Below are 19,532 nucleotides of genomic sequence, written 5' to 3' on the forward strand. Positions count from 1 at the left end.
CCGCAGGTGGCCACTGGTGGGCGCACGGTGGAGCTCGGTAAAGGGAGACACACAGGCACAGTAAGCCCCTGTTGTTACCCAGTTGCTGCTAGCCTCACCCTCCATTTTGCTGAGTTGCTGGCCTCCTCCCCCCCCCCCCAACCCCCCTCCTCAGTGCGGGTGAGTGCTTACTTACAGATCCGCGTGGGCGGCTTCACCTTCCCAAGCTGTCTTCTGCTGCAGGGTGTTGACCCATGTTCTGTTCTAGCTGCCTCTCTATTTCAATGCCTCTGGCTCCTGTGCAAGCCGTGGTGTCCACCATTTTGATGGACTTTCAGCTAGTTATTTCATACAAGACAAGTGCACTAATAACACTGTTTCCTCTGTGTTACATTGTGTGAATAACCTTGTTGGGTTGGCAAGGGTATATAAGGAGGGGGGGCATAGGCAAACGTAGGGGAACCCCCCTTCTCTTGGCAAGTATGACACTGGTATATAATATGATCAATAGAGCTGCCACCACATCATGCAATGTAAGGGACAGAGCAGAGCTGCTGCACATGCCCAGTGTACCAGCTTCTTCTACCACATTTACTGTATGTGTGGATCTGAGCCCTCAAACATTGCAGTGACCAGAGAGCAGCTGTCAGGAGGAAGAGACAGGAGCCTTACCATGAAGTGGGAGATTGTGAGCTTAGAAAGCGCATTACTGTTTCCGTTATATATTTTTGTATTTATTATGATATGTTTAACCTCTTCCTGACCACTTATCTTATTTAAATGTTTGAAACAGCCTATTCTATAGACCATCTGTACTAATAAATATTAATACTGTATTCCATTGAGCAGAGCCGGCCTTAGGCATAGGCAAACTAGGCAATTGCCTAGGGCATTTGGAATGCCTAGTAGTATCAGCAGCTTCTGCTGATTAAAATGATATGCAGCATGCCTATATTCTGTGTGTGAGTGAGGCTGTATCTGCATATGAAATAGTGTATTCATGGAAATCACTGTAACATAGCATTCTCTATGCAGGTACAGCCACAGTCGCACACAGAATATATTCATGCCACATATCATTTTAATAATCGAAAGCTCCTTGTGTGTGCTGGTCATAACAATGCAAATAAGATGAATTTTCAGCAAAAAATGCACCCAACGTTAGCAGAACTGGCCAGGAGCTGCATGGCCTATTGAGTCAAGATGTATGAGGAAACATCTGTATCCAAGCAGAGGCAGAGGTCACAGTGTTAGCGGCTGTGCGAGTGCTGTCTGTGGGTGGGTTGGTTGTGCAATAGTGTTCGGCATATGTGTAAGGGGCATCATGTGTGTCATGTATAAATGCATTAATAATGTGCGACATATGTGTAACAGGCATTATGTGTGTCATGTGTATAAGGGCATTAATAATGTGCAACATATGTGTAAGGGGCATTATGTGTATAAAGGGCATTAATAAAGGTTGGCATAATGTGTAAGGGGCATTATGGTTATAAGGACATTAATAATGTGTGTCATGTGTAAGGGGCATTACTGTGTGGTATTATCAGGGGTACCGAGAGAAAGGGGTAGGGGGTACAAATTACCCAGGCCAAAGTCTGATGGAAGGCCCCAGTGGGGGCCCCGGGCCCCCTCCCCTTAAGTGACAGCAGCAGCTGCAGCTCTACTCCTCTGCACACCACACACTGATTTGTGCTGGGTTGCAGTGTGGCCATGGAGGTGCTTAAAATACAATATTTTCTCAGGATTTTTTTCTAAGGGAATAATGTGAGGAGTAATGTACATAAGGTAAAGTGGTACTACTGTGTGATGTAACGTGAATAAGAGGCACTATCGCATGATATATTGTGAATAAAGTTGCACTACTTTGTGGCATAATTTGAATTGGGGGTATTATTGGGTGGCCATGCCCCTTCCCAGCAAGAACACACCCCTGTTTGGGCTGCGCACCGAATGTGTGCAATGTTTCTGTTTAAAATATTGCCGGTAGGAGCACAAAAATGATGACTTATGATGAGAGTTGATGATGCTGGGAAAGGGGAGCAGAGTCAGAGGCGAAACTAGTGGCGGTGCTAGGGGGCACCAGCCAAAATCTTGCCTAGGGCGTCATTTAGGCTAGGGCCGGCTCTGCAATTGAGTATCCCGTGTCTAAAAAGAGTGGGAGATTTTTGGATTACATTTGGAAACCCCCCTCTAAAAATCCTGGGGGGGGGGGGGGTGGGAGGGGTGTATGTGCAGTGCCCGTCTGAACCCTTCCTCTATAGCTAGGTGGCACAAGATATATACCAATACATATCCCAGCAACACTGTAGATACATACAATATTGCCATTTATTCTTAGCGTACAGTTTTATTTTATGCCTTTTTTAGGATGTAAAAAGCATCCAAATTCGACGACTGTGAGGGTTGCCGGCCAAACTCTGAAGTTTTTTAAAGGGGCAATCATTTACAAGGCAAAATCATGCCTTGTAAAAGATTGCCCCTTTAAAAAAAAAAGTCAGAGTTCAGCTAGCAACCTGCACGGCCGCTGAACTCGGACGCTCTTACACCGGCCTTGGAAGTCCTATTTCACTAGACACATAAATCCATGGTAATTGTCACATAGTTTTTGTTTTCTTAAACAGCGACATTGTAATATACAGCTAGAGTCCGTTTTTCAGGATGTCCTACTATAGCTCAGACTTCCCTTTCTAAGTCACCCTGGTCTATGTATATGTCTGCCACTGGTTTCTGCTTGTTCCTAAGGAGAGTATAATTTGATGTTTGAAGCAGTCAGTCATTTATTTATTTACCATTTCTTATATAACGCAGAATATTCTGTTGTGCTTTACAATTGGAAGCAACAGGGATTAAATAAACTGGGTAGAAATAAACCGACAAAGAGGTAGGAGGGCCCTGCTCGCAAGCTTACAACCTATAGGCATGGTGCTTCTCAAGATGTCAGGTTGAATCAGAAGGCATATGGGATTATGTTCTGAAAGTGTATGCTTCTTTGCTCACTATGGTCATTGGTTCCCAAACTGTATGCCATGGCACCCTGGGGTGCCTCGGGGCACTTGCAGGTCTACTGTTCTGGCAATTTTTGGTAATGTTTAGGGTGCAATTTGAAAAATCACATCCTATTACATTTGCAATTTTTATGTTTTCTATGAAAAAAACATCTGGATGCGATTTAGAATGTGTGATTTTTTTTGGGGGGTCACGGAAAATTTTGTGTGTGTGATTTTTACCGCAAATTGCACACTATTACATGTGTGATTTGCGTTAGATGTGCAATTTTAGCCATTTTTGACCCAAAAAAGAAAACGCAGTCTAAAAAATTGCACCCAATTACATCCTGCACTGTATCTGACCTGCCCTGTATCTGATGCACACCTTAACCAACATTGTTCTAGTGTGTGTATATGGGAGAGTGATTTGATTTATTTATTTATTTATTTATTAGCAGTTTCTTATATAGCGCACACAGATTCCGCAGCGCTTTACAGAGAATATTTGACCATTCACATCTGTCCCTGCCCCAGAGGAGCTTACAATCTATATTCCCTACCACATTTACACACACAGACATTCTAGTGTTAATTTTTATTTTTTTTTGGGAGCCAATTAACCTACCAGTATATTTTTGGATTGTGGGAGGAAACCGGAGTACCCGGAGGAAACCCACGCAAGTACGGGGAGAATATACAAACTCCGCACAGTTAGGGCCATGGTGGGTATTGAACCCATGACCTCAGTGCTGTGAGGCAGTAATGCTAACCATTACACCATCCGTACTGCCCATTTGATCTCTGTGTGTGTGTGTATATATATATATATATATATATATATATATATATATATATATATATACATTTATATGTATAATCATCTGAATATATGTCTAGTGCCTGTGTGTCTCCGAAACACTGCCATCCGTTGGCAGCGAGTGGAACTACATCTCGTTCTCTCTCACACATGCACAAACACAGAGGCAATCACAGGGTAGCAGACTTGTTTTCAAAGCATTTGCTTCGGGCGGGCTTACTAGTGTGTGTGTATATATCGGGAACTAAGCAGGTGGCACTCAGAGACAGTGTAAACAGGTGAAATCAGTGTAGTTTTATTTCAACGTTTCGGAGCCCGTAGTTCCTTTGAAATAAAACTACACTGATTTCACCTGTTTACACTGTTTCCAAGTGCCACCTGCTTAGTTCCCGATATTGACAGCAGGCTTGCCTTCACGGGAAGGCACCGGGGCAGGTCACCCCCAATTGGGGTCATTTGAAGTGCCGGGGACCGCAAATTCTTGCGGCTCAAAACGCTGGTGTTGGTTATCACCTATTTGCTAATAAAGCATTGAAGTTTCTGCAAATAAGTCTCCGAGTGACGCCTTTGCCTTGCTGTATATATATATATATATATATATATATATATATATATATATATATATATACACGAATCTCCAGGTAGTTGTTGAGGCTAAATGAAGACAGGAGGCGGCACTCTCCAATAAAATGTGAAAAACGCTGTATTTTCAAAGTATCAAACAAGCATGTCAGCAAAAAATGTGTCGACTAGTTTCAAGGCATAAAGCCCCTTCATCAGGACAACTGACGTGAAGACAATTCAAACAGTGATGTGCAGAGTGTTTGTGCATCACTGTTTGAATTGTCTTCACGTCAGTTGTCCTGATGAAGGGGCTTTATGCCTTGAAACTAGTCGACACATTTTTTGCTGACATGCTTGTTTGATACTTTGAAAATACAGCATTTTTCACATTTTATTGGAGAGTGCCGCCTCCTGTCTTCATTTAGCCTCAACAACTACCTGGAGATTCGTATATATACCTTCATTGTGGAAGGCACCTCTGCAGCTGCTTCTAATTGTCCCAAGTGCCGGTCCCGTGCTCACTATATATATATATATATATATATATGTATATATATATATATATATATTGCAGAAGAAACAACAGTGAGCGCTAAACTGATTCACAACACAAGTACAGTCCAGTTTTTAGGTCCTTTTGAATATTGCACAAAGGATTGGGGAAGCACCAGAGTCCGTTCTGAGACCCGCAGCCAGTTTTTCAGTCTCAGGAGGAGAAGATCTCTGGAACCCACAGAGATAGAAATCTATTGGGGAATGGAGGAAAAACAGCGCTTCATAGTGCATTAAACTGAGTTTTTAATTAGGACAATAAAATATCCACGGTACAATTCAGAATAGCCCTGTACCAAGATTATGCACTCTGTGGACTGGATACCACACGGTTTTGAATAAGCACAACACAGGCATATACTGCTCACATGACCATCGATGGACCCGTATGGACCTCTATCAGTGCGCCGCCACGCTGGATTGCAGGACGGGGAATGAGAAGCCACAGCCGGAGAACACGTCTGGGAGGCAGGTAACAGGAGCGACGTAGGCCGTATATATAACAGCATTGATTCTGGCACTCACTGCATATAAGAATAACTGGTTCTGGTGCCTTCCGATGGACTAGCCTAATGCACAGCATGCAGGGGTCCTTAGTATAGTCGGGTTGCGGCGGCACTCAGTCACAAAGAAACATAGGTACAGCCTTTAAGATGCCAATGTTTCAATATTTAATCATATTTTCTGGCTGCCCTGACGAAAATATGATTAAATATTGAAACGTTGGGGGCGTGGCTTGGCCGGCAACACGAGCGGAGGCGGGGAGCTAGAGCTCCGACCAGATCCTTATTTAATATCCTTCCCCGTGGTCCCAACAACCTGCAAACGCACCCCCACAGGCTCCGGAGTTGCTTCTGATCCCCCGCGCTGCTTGTCTCCTGTCTGGGCGGGACACAGAGAGCTGTGCGACGGTGCAGGCCTGACTGGGTGTCCTATCCTCCTGGTGTGGGCGCCATATTGGATCCGCTGGCGGCTCTGGAGTTCCCGGAGCGCGCCCTCTCATTTCAGCGGCGCAGGTGCCTGGTCCGGTGGTCTGGCGGGAGGTGGTGACCGGCAACCCTCCAGTGGATTTACAGCGGTGAGCGGGGGACACCTCTGTCGAGGTGCGCTGCTTGGCTGGCTGGAGGCGCGGGTGTAGCACTGGTCGTCTGGCCCCTGACCTGGGTTACCTCTGTGACGCGGCTTCTTCACAGACTGGGATCCACGGGCGCTCATTACTTCTTCTGAGCCTGCAAATCTGTTTAAAGGTCTCCCTTACCTGACAAGTGGACTGAGTACTTCACCTAGACCAAGATCTGTACAACCCTGCTGCTAAAATGGTGAGCCTTCTACATTGTATACTACAGGCTATAAATAATACTGCTGACAGGCTGTGTCGGGAGCTGTCTGCGCTACATGATTGTACCTTGGGTACTCCATATGCTCAAGAGAACCCTCCTATTGTAACCACTGTTGCTGCGCCCCAGGACCTTACCCCTGCTGCCTATCTGGGTAAGGATGAGGCTTTATATGCTCGAGGGGAATGTTCCATGACCATGAGTCCTATGCCTCTGACTCATTCTGATACAGCCTCTATGCATCCTGCGATGGATTACGTGCTGGGAACAGTTTGTGTGGATATGTTTCCATCCCCTCACTACCCTGTAACAATACATGCAGACTCTGTGACTCCCAATAACCCGCTGCACCTCTATGGATCCGCTTCTATACCATGCTTCACCCTTATAGATCCTGATGCTACGATTATACATCCGTTTATATACCTGCTACCTCTCCGAGAAGTCTTGAGATTCTGGACTATGCTTTACAAGTGTTCTGATCCTACCCCAGTCTACACGTGGATGCCTGATCTCCTATTGTATGCTATACATAGATCCTTCCTGGGACTGAAGAACTGGCCCGATTAGCTCCGTATCGATATACACAGATCCTTTTTGGGACTGATGAGCTGGCACGACTAGATCCGCATGCTGTTTGGAAAAATACAATGTTTTTGCATTTATATTAGGCTATAGCTGCTTTGCACCGATATGCCCTCATGTAAAAAAAAATTTTTTTCCTAGGCCTGCTCTAACTGCTCCCATGTGCCCTTTTGTACAAAATGTTTATCTACATATACCAGCTTAGAATGGGAAAGTAGACACAAATTGGTTATCATATTTAGTGGGGGCGCCGAATATCGAATTGATGTCTTTGGAGTCTGGGGGAACTGCCCCCAAGCCACCACGTTCATTTAACTTACTATCCTGTATCAGTAGAGGAAGGGGAGGGGGGGGGGGGGGGTTAGTATAGTAAAGCTGGGAGGGGGGGTAGGGATTAGATAGATAGTTAAAGTTTGGGCTGGGACTATAGTTTAGGGATCCAAGTGCACCCTAGTTGGGGATGGGTAGTACAGGGTGGGGGGTTTTCAGGGGCGGGTTGATTTGGGCGTTTGGGGGGGTGTGATTTATTTTAGTTTTCCAGTAACCGAGATGGATGGTTTTGCTTAGTAACTATTAAAATAGTCTAGGTTATTTTATGCTACAAACTATTCAGTGATGGATGATAATGGTTTTTTTTTTTAGTGGGCATGATTGCTTCATATAAGGTACCACCGTAATTCTTACCCGAGTAGGCGCCCTCGGGTTTGTACACAAATCCGGTATCACATCGTAGCAGTACGATTTATAGAATGTTCTATCTCAGCTATACCTTTTTGGTTTACTACCACTCTGTTTGCTGTATGATTGGATTCGCAACTCCATCTGTCAGTCATTCCATTTTATGTATGTTTTTTATGTGTGTGGGGGGGGTTTCTTTGTTGTATGCAAAAATAATAAAAATTATTGAATTAAAAAAAATATATATTGAAACGTTGGCGTCTTAAAGGCTGTACCTATGTTTCTTCGTGACTGAGTGCCGCCGCATCCCGACTATATATATATATATATATAAAACGTGAAATCAGAAGCCAGCACATTCGATTCTTTTATGAAGAAAAAAGTCTTTATAATTCAATAAAATTGGATATATCACACTATTTGTCGCTGAACCCTTATTCTGTACTAAAATATACATATATATATATATCATCTATGTATGTCTAGTGTCCGTGAGTCTCCAAAACACTGCCATCTGTTGGCAGAGAGTGAAACTACATCTCTTTTTCACACATGCACAAACATAGAAGGTAGTAGACTAGCTTTCGAAGCTTATGCTATATCTACAAACACACACACACAGGACCTTTGAAAAAGCCAGTTCAACTGGTGAAACGCGTCAGTTTGCCATAGACCAGCCTCTCACTGGCAATTGCCAGCATATTGGACCTTTCTACAGGTGCTGATTTACCAATCCCAGACCATGCCTACCATTATCCACCTTTAGGATCCTCTGAGCAACCCACCTCCTTGGGCTTCAAGATCCCCCTATGTTCCAAAGAAATTTGCACTCCAGGAAACTCCTTGCCCACAACAAGCACACAGCGAGTGAGAATCTACAACTATTGAGTGTCTGAGATCTGTCTCTAAGGGACTTCCACCACGGCCATAGGTCACTATAGTAATGGGACACTGGTATCTCCATCATTTCCATTCATATTATGTGAGAGACTGGATTTTAACCACGGTACCATTCTAATTCAGCAAAGTTCCACACACACTGCTGCTACTAATGATGCCTATCAAATGTTGATTTATAGTTTAACATATTTAAATTTTTGTTTTTAATCGTGTCTAGTATCATTAATTGAATAAAAAATTTTTATCATCATACCATGGTATTTGGTTTAACTTAATTTCTCCTCATTTGAGCGCTGTGTTCCATTTGTCCTTTTTTCTTCACACACACACGGGAGAGTGATTTGTGTGTGTGTAGATATATATATATGTAATTTGTTCTCAGTTTGTATATATCTATTTAATAATATTTTAAAACTCACTGAACAGATACTTGGTGAAATATGGATTTGATATAATACTTAGGTACGCTACACATCAGAACAATATGTAGGTGGCTGGTCTGGCGGGCGCCAAGACTCTGCTTTAGCTAGTGCACACACCCGTGCCGATGCAAGGGGGCAGCTGAGCAAAGGAGGATGCCATGTTACATTAGGCAGCATGTCATCGTTTGCAATGTCTTCTGGTGGAGCCTGCAGCAGGGCTGACCAGAATACATCGTTAACAACCGCAGGAGTGCGCAAACCAGACATACATAGTGCCCGATATGCCCAAAATGTATTGTTGCGATTTTGTCATAATGGACAAATTGGCCAGATTGCGACGTAGTGAGTATCTAGCCTCATGTTATTTACAGCATATGACAATATAGCTTTAAAGCCATGGTCAAGTAAAAGCCTATTGCCCATTGGCTAATGATTTTTGCTTAATTGATGGAGATCCAGCAACACATCTAGATGAATATAGTGCTAAGATTTTCCTTCCCTTGTGTTCTGTAATGTTCTGCTTACTTGAGCATAGGAGGGAACAGGCAGATGCCTTACAGGAAGCCAGCTGTATAATTGCTGGACACTTTATTACTACTTAATGCAGCTCATGGAACTATACATAAAATGCTTTTTGTAACAGAGTACTAGAAATAAAACAAACTTTCTACAAATTCCTCAGCTCATTTTCATGTCTAGTTGATGAGTCTGAAACCCCTGTAGTCGCTTCAAAGAGATTTCTATTTATTGACCTGAAGCAAAATGTCTAGCTGTTCTGCCAGCTGTTTGCCCTCAGTGTGAGATTACAGCAGCAATACAATGGTATAAAAGGCTTTCTCCCTGTGGATATCAGGCATGTAGGAGCAAGCATGAGGCATAAACATTACTGTGACCTGTGTAGTCGTGTATCATAACCTCTATGTTATTCAGTTACTGAATCCTGAAATACAGGTCGGGTCTCCCTTATCCGTGTACTCCAAAAAACGAAATATTCCAAAAACAGTGGTTTCTCAGAATATTGCGGGTTTTTAAAAAATGTTCCCGCCCCTTTATTCATACTTACCTCATTACCTCACTAAATGTGTCAATGTAACCTATGTAATGCCCCCCCCCCCCCTCATCCCTGCTTGATGCTGCACTGTATATCCAAAACAAATTCCGAGTGTGCGCAAGCACACCTGGCCAATAAAGTTGATTCTGATTCTGATTCTGATTCCCCGATGTTCACGGCGGCCTTTGGATCCTCCTTAGGGCACCTCCGGTCCCAGGGGTGCATTGCACAATTGCATGGAGGCGTTGGTGATGTCGCACAATTCCCCCCCCGGGGCCGGAGATGCCGCTAAAGAGGATCCTCAAGGCTGTCGTGGATGCCGGGGGACACCATGGACGTCTGGGGACCATCGAGGCACCACCAGGGGACCAGGTAAGTATGGAAAAAATTATATTCCAAAATACAAAAAAAATCCCTTTTCCAAAATGCTCATGGTCCCTGTAGTGCTAAGTAATGCTAAAATGATGTTATTGTATATGTCATAGATATACTACTTAATCATTCCAGTATGCAGAAATATTTACTATGTAGAAAATGTTGCAGTGGACATATAACCACATTCCATAAATAGACATATCAAAATTTATAAAGCATTTTTAAAAAGTGATATTTTAAATCCCATAATCTGTCAGGGAATTTGAATGCTTCCTATGTTACAATTACACACAGAATATTGGCATGCCAAATATCATTTTAATCAGCAGCTGCTTGTGCCTCCAATTTGCATCCACTGTGAATAAGAAGCATTTTCAGGGGAAAATGTTGAAAATTTTTATGTACAGTATATAACCTATTTTGAGAAGCACATTTTTATTGTTAAGGTTCGAAATAATTAAAAAAATATCTATTTGTTGCAAATGGGCTGTAATTGTTTATTTGTAATTGATTTTTAACATTTCTAAATACAATTCACCCCAAAAATACAGCTGTATGTATATCTGACTTTGTAGAGCTGTTTTGTGAGTTCAGGCAGAGTCTAGGTATTGTTAATAGTCCATCATCTGCGGATCGCAGTAATCGAGATGGGCAGTAAGGGATCAGAAGCTGCTTCAAGTACCTTTGGGCTCTGGTCATGAAGGGCTTTGAAAGTCATTAAGCCCATCTTTAAAGCTTTTTGCCATCTTACTTTACACCCTAGCCTGCAACTGTTATACTATACAGTGCATTTTGGTTGGTCTGAAAAAGTTGTGAGCTTCCTGGTTTAAAAATCAAGTGAGAAATTGGATCCGCTTTGCATTCAGAGCGTTAAAGATGCACGCCATTACATTGGCCGAGTTCCAACATTATTATGTCTGCCTTTGTGTGACCTTTTCTCGGATCCCAATTCATCCTGACCTATAGCTCTTTTAAATTTCATTAGTCAGTGGAAGCCCCTATGACCTGAGGACATTCAATTATCTTGATTCCAGCAAATTATCTGCAGGATTCATATTTTCCTTCTTAAATAACAGAAAATGAAGAAAGAAACATGTAATCTCATAAAAATGAGACTCCTGCTATTCAAGTATTCCATAGTTTATTTTGGAATTCTCTCTAGCAGAGAACAATCATGAAACTTTTAACTAACACCCTCAAACCAAACAATATTCTCTGTATCTGGGGTTTCCCTACATGTGTTATTATAAATCACAAAAAGAAAAATCTATTCTTCTGACTTTTTTGGAAAAGTGGAATTTTCCTGAACCTTGAAAGTAAAAGTTACAAAAACACCCATCTGTACAGCCACGCGGAGCTCCAGCCTGGCTAAAGCACTGGCCTATAAAAATAAATCCACAATCATGCTTTTACTAATCCCCACAGAATATTTGGAACCTGTTGAATACCTCCCCACTGTCCCGATTTTTGTGGGACAATATCTTTTATTGGGACTGTCCCACATCCCAGCCAGGGCTAGCAGTGTCCCATGTGTGGGGCTAGCCCCCATAATGATGGATAATGATGGAAAATGATGGTTAGGCTTGCAGCCACGGCAACCCCTTATGAGGCCATGCCCCTTCAATGTAGGCCATACCCCCTTTCCACGAGTGCCCTGATCTCCCAGATTAAAATGTTGGGAGGTGTGCCTGAAATGCCTTAACACCTATAGGATAAGCAAGAATGTGGACTGCTATATCTGAGAGGCACGTTATATAAATCACTTACATCCAAATGTAAATGAGCCCCAAAGAAGATACTATGATCTACTTGTTGGTGAAAAGACATAGAAACCTAGAATTTGACAGCAGATGAGAACCACTTGGCCCATCTAATCTGCTCATGTACATGCACACTTTGGATTGTGATAGGAAACCCACACAAGCAAGAGGAGAATATACAAACTCACGCAGTCAGGGTCTTGGTGGGAATCAAACCCATGACATCCGTGCTGTGAGGCAGTAATGTAAACCATTACACCAGAGGTCCTCAAACTATTTTGCTCTGGGACCCCACCAGACAATAAAAATAATGACAGGACCCCAGCAAGTTACTGCAGAAGGTCATCACATCACATGTGTAGTCAGCAGACAGCACATACATGGCAGCATTGTGGAGGCACAATATGATGGGAGGAGTCTGAAGTAACAGACATTTCAACAGATATTTCAGACTCCTCGAATCACTAACTGAGATCAGAAAAGTCATCAGCCCGATGGTCAGCAACATGGAGTCACGACCCCATGCTGAGAAGGCCGGGACCCACTTTGGGGTCAAGACCCACAGTTTGAGAACCGCTGCATTACACCATCCATACTGCCCTGCACTGATACTTTCAGGACTCGCTTGTGTGTTCTGTTTTATAAGTGGTTCCATATAAGTGGACACGAGAAACCTTATATAAAAATGCATACAGCCATAGGGATTATTGTGTTTTATAACAAGGCCCTGGATTTTAGGAACTTGTGGGTGGTTGACATAGGTGCAAAAGTCAGGAGGGAGATGTACTTAGGGGCTGATTTATCACTAACCGAATCCTCAGATGTGTGTGTGCTGAGATAATATTGTATCAAACTGCATTGCGATAATTGATTACATAGCATGGATGTATCTTCAATTATCACTTGTAGTGACAGAGATTGCGAGAAAGCTCTGTCCTTGCAATGCCACTCTGCAGTCAAATTGGGGTAATTTTCACGAAAAACACCCTAATTATGTGCTGCACATGAGCTGCTGCATTCATTCCAGTACAGGATGGCAGGGGGTGGTAGCAGGGGAATGCCCAGAGTTTTATGGGGGGACCAATAGAAAAGCTGGGCATACCCCTGCGAACACAGGTGCGTCTACGCCTACTTGGGGCAGGCGGCTGACATCAGCTCCCGCCCAGAATTCGACCATGTCCGTCCAGGATAAAAGTCAGTTTAGACTGAGTTTTATCTGCGATGGGGGGGGGGAATAATTTGTTGGTAGCAACCATCGAATGATTTTTCTCCCATGTGGCCGAATGCGAGTGAATGTGTAAGAGTACAAACCCACCGGCATGGTAATGTGGGATTCATGCAGTGGGGTGAGGCAGGAGTTTGGTGGGGCGGTGGGTGCAGGTCTGAATAAGGCCCATAGTGCATTATACACAGCCACCCCATATAACACACAGCAGCATATTACACAGCTTACCCCATATTACATGATAAAAAGCAGACTCCATATTACATTATATAGAGCCCATTTGTGAACGGCTTGCGAATACAGTGATCACTGATTTTTGGCGCCATTTAGCCTCTTGCACGCACGCTACGGTCCATGTGCTTGTGCAGTCGTTTCATAAACGGCTGCCGGGTGAATTCCCACAGCAGCGATCAGGTCTGAATAATCCTATTTAGTCCTCTACAATTTATTACTCTCCGAGGCTTAGTACCTCTGCCCCTTAGGATGAGTCGCAGGGTCAGGCTTCCATAAAGTAGTTCCCAGTGCTGAGACCACATAGCTCTATCTTGTCTTATCATCAAACACTGTAATCCTACATAGGTGACCTTCAATATACTTAGTTATTTATATTAACTCTGTAGATTGCTCTAGATGTACATCAGAAACTATCTCTATATATATATATATATATATATATATATATATATATATATATATATACTGTATATAAAAAAAATGTATTTAGTTTATTATTATTATTATTATTATTATTAATAAGTGGGGATCTTTTTATTATAGCCACTGTAAGGCAGGAACACTGTTATTTAGTTTGTAAATGAATGAGTAATGAACTTGTGTAACTCTGCCTAGGTAAGGCATCTCCCTAATTCCTGTGCGGTCATCGTGCGCCCCGGGTTTTATTGTTGTTGAACATTTGATCTTCTCGCTAGTCCACACATAATGCAGAGAACGGAAAGTCATTGGTTTGGCATTTCCCTAATAGTGCGTTTGTTATGGGAAAGCTACGAGTTCACTTCCTGCTTTTGTAGATGGCGATGAAGTATCTAACAAAAAATGAGCACGGCCTGTTTCCACAGAATGAGTTCAGCTGATGACATTGGCAGCAGGGACAGGGCTAATGTGTATTTGGTAAATGAAAATATATTTTCTTTTAAATTCAGCGCAGGTGGCATAACTGTACTTTAGTTAGTTGCTAGTCTACATTGCTGGGTCTCTAGGTCTCATACATGATGGTTTACTCATCACCCCATTCAGAAGTGGAGGCCCAAGTGTGTGTGTGTGTGTGTGTGTGTGTGTGTGTGTGTGTGTGTGTGTGTGTGTGTGTGTGTTATAGCTTTGCATATTCTACCATTGTCTAATGCCACAAATTCACAGTGAATTACCTCATCACCTGGCATCAGTGCCAGATTAAGGCCCACATGGCAGGAGGTGTTACCAGAGATGTCTATGTGTGTCCAGTGGCGCCAAGAGGGGGGAGCGGGTACTTTTTGCTTGGGTCAAATGGAGGGGCCCGGGTCCTGCTCCCCCCCTTCCCCCTAGCAAAGAGCTGAGCAGTGGGGAGAGAGATCCGACTGCCGCTACTGCACGGCCTCTCTCCCCAGCCCAGCACACACTGCTCAGATTCCCCCCCACGTTCACAAGTTAGTTTTTTGTTCCGCGGTGCATGGTCATACCCCTCATGGCAGCCACGCCTCCTCCATACTACTGGGTCCAGGCCAACCTGTAGGCGCCCCTGTGTGCATCTGTGGGGTGGCAGAGGCATGACCAGTGCTGTTGAGGTGTGGTCTGCATGATTGGTTTTGGCTACTGTCTTCATTCACTCATCTAATTTGCCCACCCTACTTTAAATTGACAGTTTAATGTGATAACATCAGTGACTAAAATATAATGCAGTGAGCATCAGTGACTGGCATCAGCAGAGCAGTAACTAGGGGTTTTAGCGCCATGGGCAAAATGTAAATGGCACATAGTTATTACACTATTATTAATTATTCAACATTACAAATAACCCAATCTTCATTAAACTAATCTTATTATTCCCAGTAGCACCTCCCTCATAATAATCTTCTCTCCGACCCCATTCACAAGCTGTAGTTTCTAAATCCACCCTCACTAGTTGATGATCAGGATGGGCTGCCATTACAACGTAGGGGCCATGTGTGCTGAGAAGTGTTGCTGTTACAATAAACAACAATAAAAAAAACTTTATTAAACAGATCATCAGATGCTACAAAAGAAATCCATCCCGCTTCCCCTCTATGCAGCCTCAGTGTGATCAGTACGTTACAGGCTGCAGCTGATGCTTAGTGTAGCAAGCCTAGGCCCTGGTTATTAGTAGCTGCCCCCTGGGCCCTGTCAGCACCACTGCTCTCAGCTAGTGCACAGGTGTTTGCATTACTAATTGATACTGATACTAAAGATCCTCACCAGTCTATAAAATATGAACTGTTAGGGAACTATGCGGACAGTGTATGGCTACTACTGATACTCTTGGAGTATATATGTGTAAGACAACCTTTTGGTATAGACATACTTGCCTACCCTCCTGGAATGCCCAGAAAGGTTTTCCAAAAATTGGGTCCCCTCCCAACGCCCTGGAAGAGTGGGCAAGCCTCCCACATTTACCTGGAACCCCACATCAGTCCCTGCAGCCCCCTCCATCACCAGTCAAATACCGGCATTCGCAGGCGGAGGTATCAAAGCTAAAATGACCCCCCCCCCCCCCGAAATAGTGCAGAGAGTGTCCTCTACGAGCTTCTCCCAGAGAGGAGGTACAATAAGTAGGTAAGTATAGATAGAGATAGGATAAATATCACATAAGAATAATAATAATAATAATAATAATAATAATAATAATAATAATAATAATAATTCCAATGACAGGTAACTGCATCCTAGTTTATCAGATGAATCCTCAGTCACTGAAAGGGAACATCTGTGTGCTGGGGTTCTACAGTGTGTTAGCAGAAAATAGGCCAAAGGTGACAACAAGTAGGGTGTTTGACCCTAGGACACAGAGGTAAATGTGGCCTGTTCCCAGCACTCTGCCATGAGGTCAGCCACGCATCATTACACATCTTTTGTTGATATAACCTTGTAACACTCTTTATCTGGTTAAATGCAGTGATCCCTTCCTTTCCCTGTAACTCTCAGAGACACCTCCTTGTAGTTCTCAATTTTTTTTTTAACGAAAAGGAAAAACGTTTTGCTTCTTAATAGCCCTGGAGTGACGCACGCTTCCTCTATGGCCATTAATTGCAGTAGCAGTGCTGTAAAAGGAAATAATAAAAAATCGCATTATAATTTTAATCATTAAATGGTCACATTTGTAGCAGTAGTAAATGCATAAACTGGCTGTATTAGTTTTTAATTTCTTTCATTCATTAATTCTAAATTCTTATCTCGTTTCAATTGCAGGTAAACCAAGGAGCATCTAAGGTGCTTGGGTCAGGCCTTGGATACTTGGAACACATATGTCAACTCATAGAAAAAATTGGGCAGCTTCAAGAGCATAACCTAAAACTACAAAAGCAAATCTTTACCTTACAAAAAGAAGATCGCATGAAACAGATGAAAGAGGTAGAGTACAGTACCATGACAATTACCATTTTTGGCTATGAGCACAAATAAGTATACTGTAAGTGAATCAAATTGGTGGATACCTATCTGTAGTTAAGAATTATCTTGTGACAATGGGGTAAATGTATGAAGCTTGGAGAAGTGATACCTATAAAGGACGTTATGTGCAAGGTGATAATGCACCAGCCAATCAGCTCCACTATGTAAATGGACAGTTAGGATCTGATTGGCTGGAGCATTATTATTATTATTATTATTATTATTATTCACAAAGTACATTGACAAATAAGTGAAACAAGAAAACAGTGACAGTACGAGACATTGGGGGAGATTCTCTAAACTAAAAATGTGGTAAAAACCTCGTTATCTGGGTTTTTACAGCATTTTGGGATGCTCTAAGCACCCCCCGCCGGGTAAACACGATGGGGGGCATCGCCAGAAAAATCTGGCGATGCCCCATAGAAGCCTATGGGCTTGTAACGCGACCCACCGCCGTCCCGCACCGAAACAGATGGGATAGAAGTGGATATAGAATATAGGGTTAGGATGAAATATATGTGTTTCATAACGCAGGTCTTCACATCGGTACTTTCCCCAGTGGAGCCTATAGGCTATATAACCTAAGAAACACACAAACACACACATCTCTGCCGTAGACACTAGCAGAATCATGGTGCAGGAGATCTGTGCGTATGTACTAAAGTGGGCCCTGTTACCACATTGTCTGCATAATAATATCCAGCCTTGGTTTATTAGTGTCTGCATAATAATATCCAGCCTTGGTTTATTAGTGTTCTTCAATTTTAAAGCACGTAGTATTGTGTTGATGCTATACATATAAATATTAATAATAACATCCATTTAGATCATTAGTTGCACCTTAAGTATCTAAACCTGCTCTGTGCTTATTGTCAGTGTGTGTACATTCAAATCAATGTTTGATGAGTTCATTATACTACAGGCATGAGGCAAAAAGCAGATAACATAGAACTTAGATAACCCAAAACACAAACATACTTCAAATGATGCTCATAAATGCAGGTTAAAGTATACAAATAGTCAAATAATCAATCACTCTGCCTGTCTACCCAAAGAGGGTATGAAGAAAATGGTAAGTTAGGAGACCCAGGAATTCCATTAGAAAGAGCTTAGGTTTGGAATGCCAGCAATGTGAGCATGATATCACTGCACTGACTGGAAGGATTGAGATGTAACAGCTCTCTTCTTGGTGTAGGAGTACTTTCGACAGCATTGCTCCTGTGGAGCAGCGAATGTTTCCCTCAGTCCGTACCAGGAGGCTAAAAGGCATTTTCCTGTAAGGAGGAACCGGCCGCACAGTATGTTTGTACAAAGTGGAAACCAATCTGACCTTTCCATGATCCCAGAAATTGGCATTAACAATGAAAGGTTTGGCTACAAAGGTTGGTTTTGAATCACAATTTGTCTGATTTAATGCATCGTGATAAAATTCAATGGAGATATATAAATATGTAGTACAAGCTTTCATTTGATTTTTTTCATTATGTTCTATCAGCAAAAAATGTGTTGCTTGAGTTTTATCCAGTATTTTTCCACCAAGCAGCCATATTTAATCTACTTTATATGGTTGAGATGTGCTATTATTGCTTAATCATTTATTCTATACAGGCTGTCCCTTATACTGAGCCTGATAAAGTGAGCATATAGGAAAACAAAAAGATCAGGCAAACATATCAGCATTTTTTAGAGCATATGGCCTTACACTAGAAACTACTGACACCAAATAGACATGAGCCACCTCCTTAGTCTTATACTACTGTATTATTTAGCGACTGATGTCAGGATTAATGCAGGGAGCTTAGGCAGTCTGCTGCCTACTCCATTAATGGCCAAGCCACGCCCTCTAACAGAACTCCCATCTTAGTAAAACCCTTTTTGCACCGAAATCCTGGATCTGACCGGGCATTTGGAACACGGATCCAAGCCAGGTCGAATCAGGGATTTGCACCATTTACACTGCGGTGCCTACCTGCAGTGTAAACTTGGGCGGCGCTTGGAGATGACATCATCTCCAAGCGCTGGGACCGACGATTACCCCGCTGGGAATGCTGATCATTGCGCTGGGGGCAAGCCTATCACCAAGGTAAGCTGCTGGGCTGCCCCCAGCCCCCATCCGCGAGGTGAATGTCTGCTACACACAGGCATTCATTCACCTCCTCCCTGCCTTCGCTGCTGTCTGCCCCCGCCCAACCTCCATGTTGACCGCAGGATGCTGTGGTCTGGAGTTTGGGCTTCCCCCATTTACACTGTCCTCTACCCAGGTCCTGTCTGTGTTCTACCCTGGTCAGGATCTGGGTAGTAGTCCTGTGTAAAGGGACACAGGTTAACCGCATTTTACACCGCTGCTGATTGTCTCTTTTTCCATACATAGCGTAACTAATCAGCCCCCACTGAGACCTATGGGGATGCATGAGGTAGAGAAGCGATAAGAAAATCTGTGTAACATACAAAACACAAGGAAATCCTCAATTTCATCGTAGTTTTCTTCTCTGTAAATAGGGATAAAAGAAAAATGCTCTTCCTACAGCAAAAATTCTGGGGAAAAGACATATTTCTGTTTGCTAAATAGAGCCCTTCAGAGGGGATTTAGCCATGACATTGAAATGCGTTATTATATTGTTGAAGCTCCATCGTGTTCTATAGTCATTAACCACCACTCGTCATTCACAATATCATCAT

General features: G+C 42.9%; 1 protein-coding gene across 1 annotated transcript in view; it reads left to right on the plus strand.

The window, feature by feature from the left end:
- LOC146008997 (uncharacterized) overlaps positions 1 to 19,532 on the plus strand; it is a 79,143-nt gene that overhangs the window by 43,651 nt on the left and 15,960 nt on the right. The window contains exons 3-4 of the mRNA XM_083148941.1: positions 16,653 to 16,814; positions 18,049 to 18,235. Coding sequence (XP_083005067.1) covers positions 16,653 to 16,814; positions 18,049 to 18,235 — 349 coding nt within the window. The remainder of the gene's footprint in view (positions 1 to 16,652; positions 16,815 to 18,048; positions 18,236 to 19,532) is intronic.

The sequence above is a fragment of the Crinia signifera genome, chromosome 6 (genome assembly GCF_055691185.1).
Source record: "Crinia signifera chromosome 6, ASM5569118v1, whole genome shotgun sequence".
NCBI lineage: Eukaryota > Metazoa > Chordata > Amphibia > Anura > Myobatrachidae > Crinia > Crinia signifera.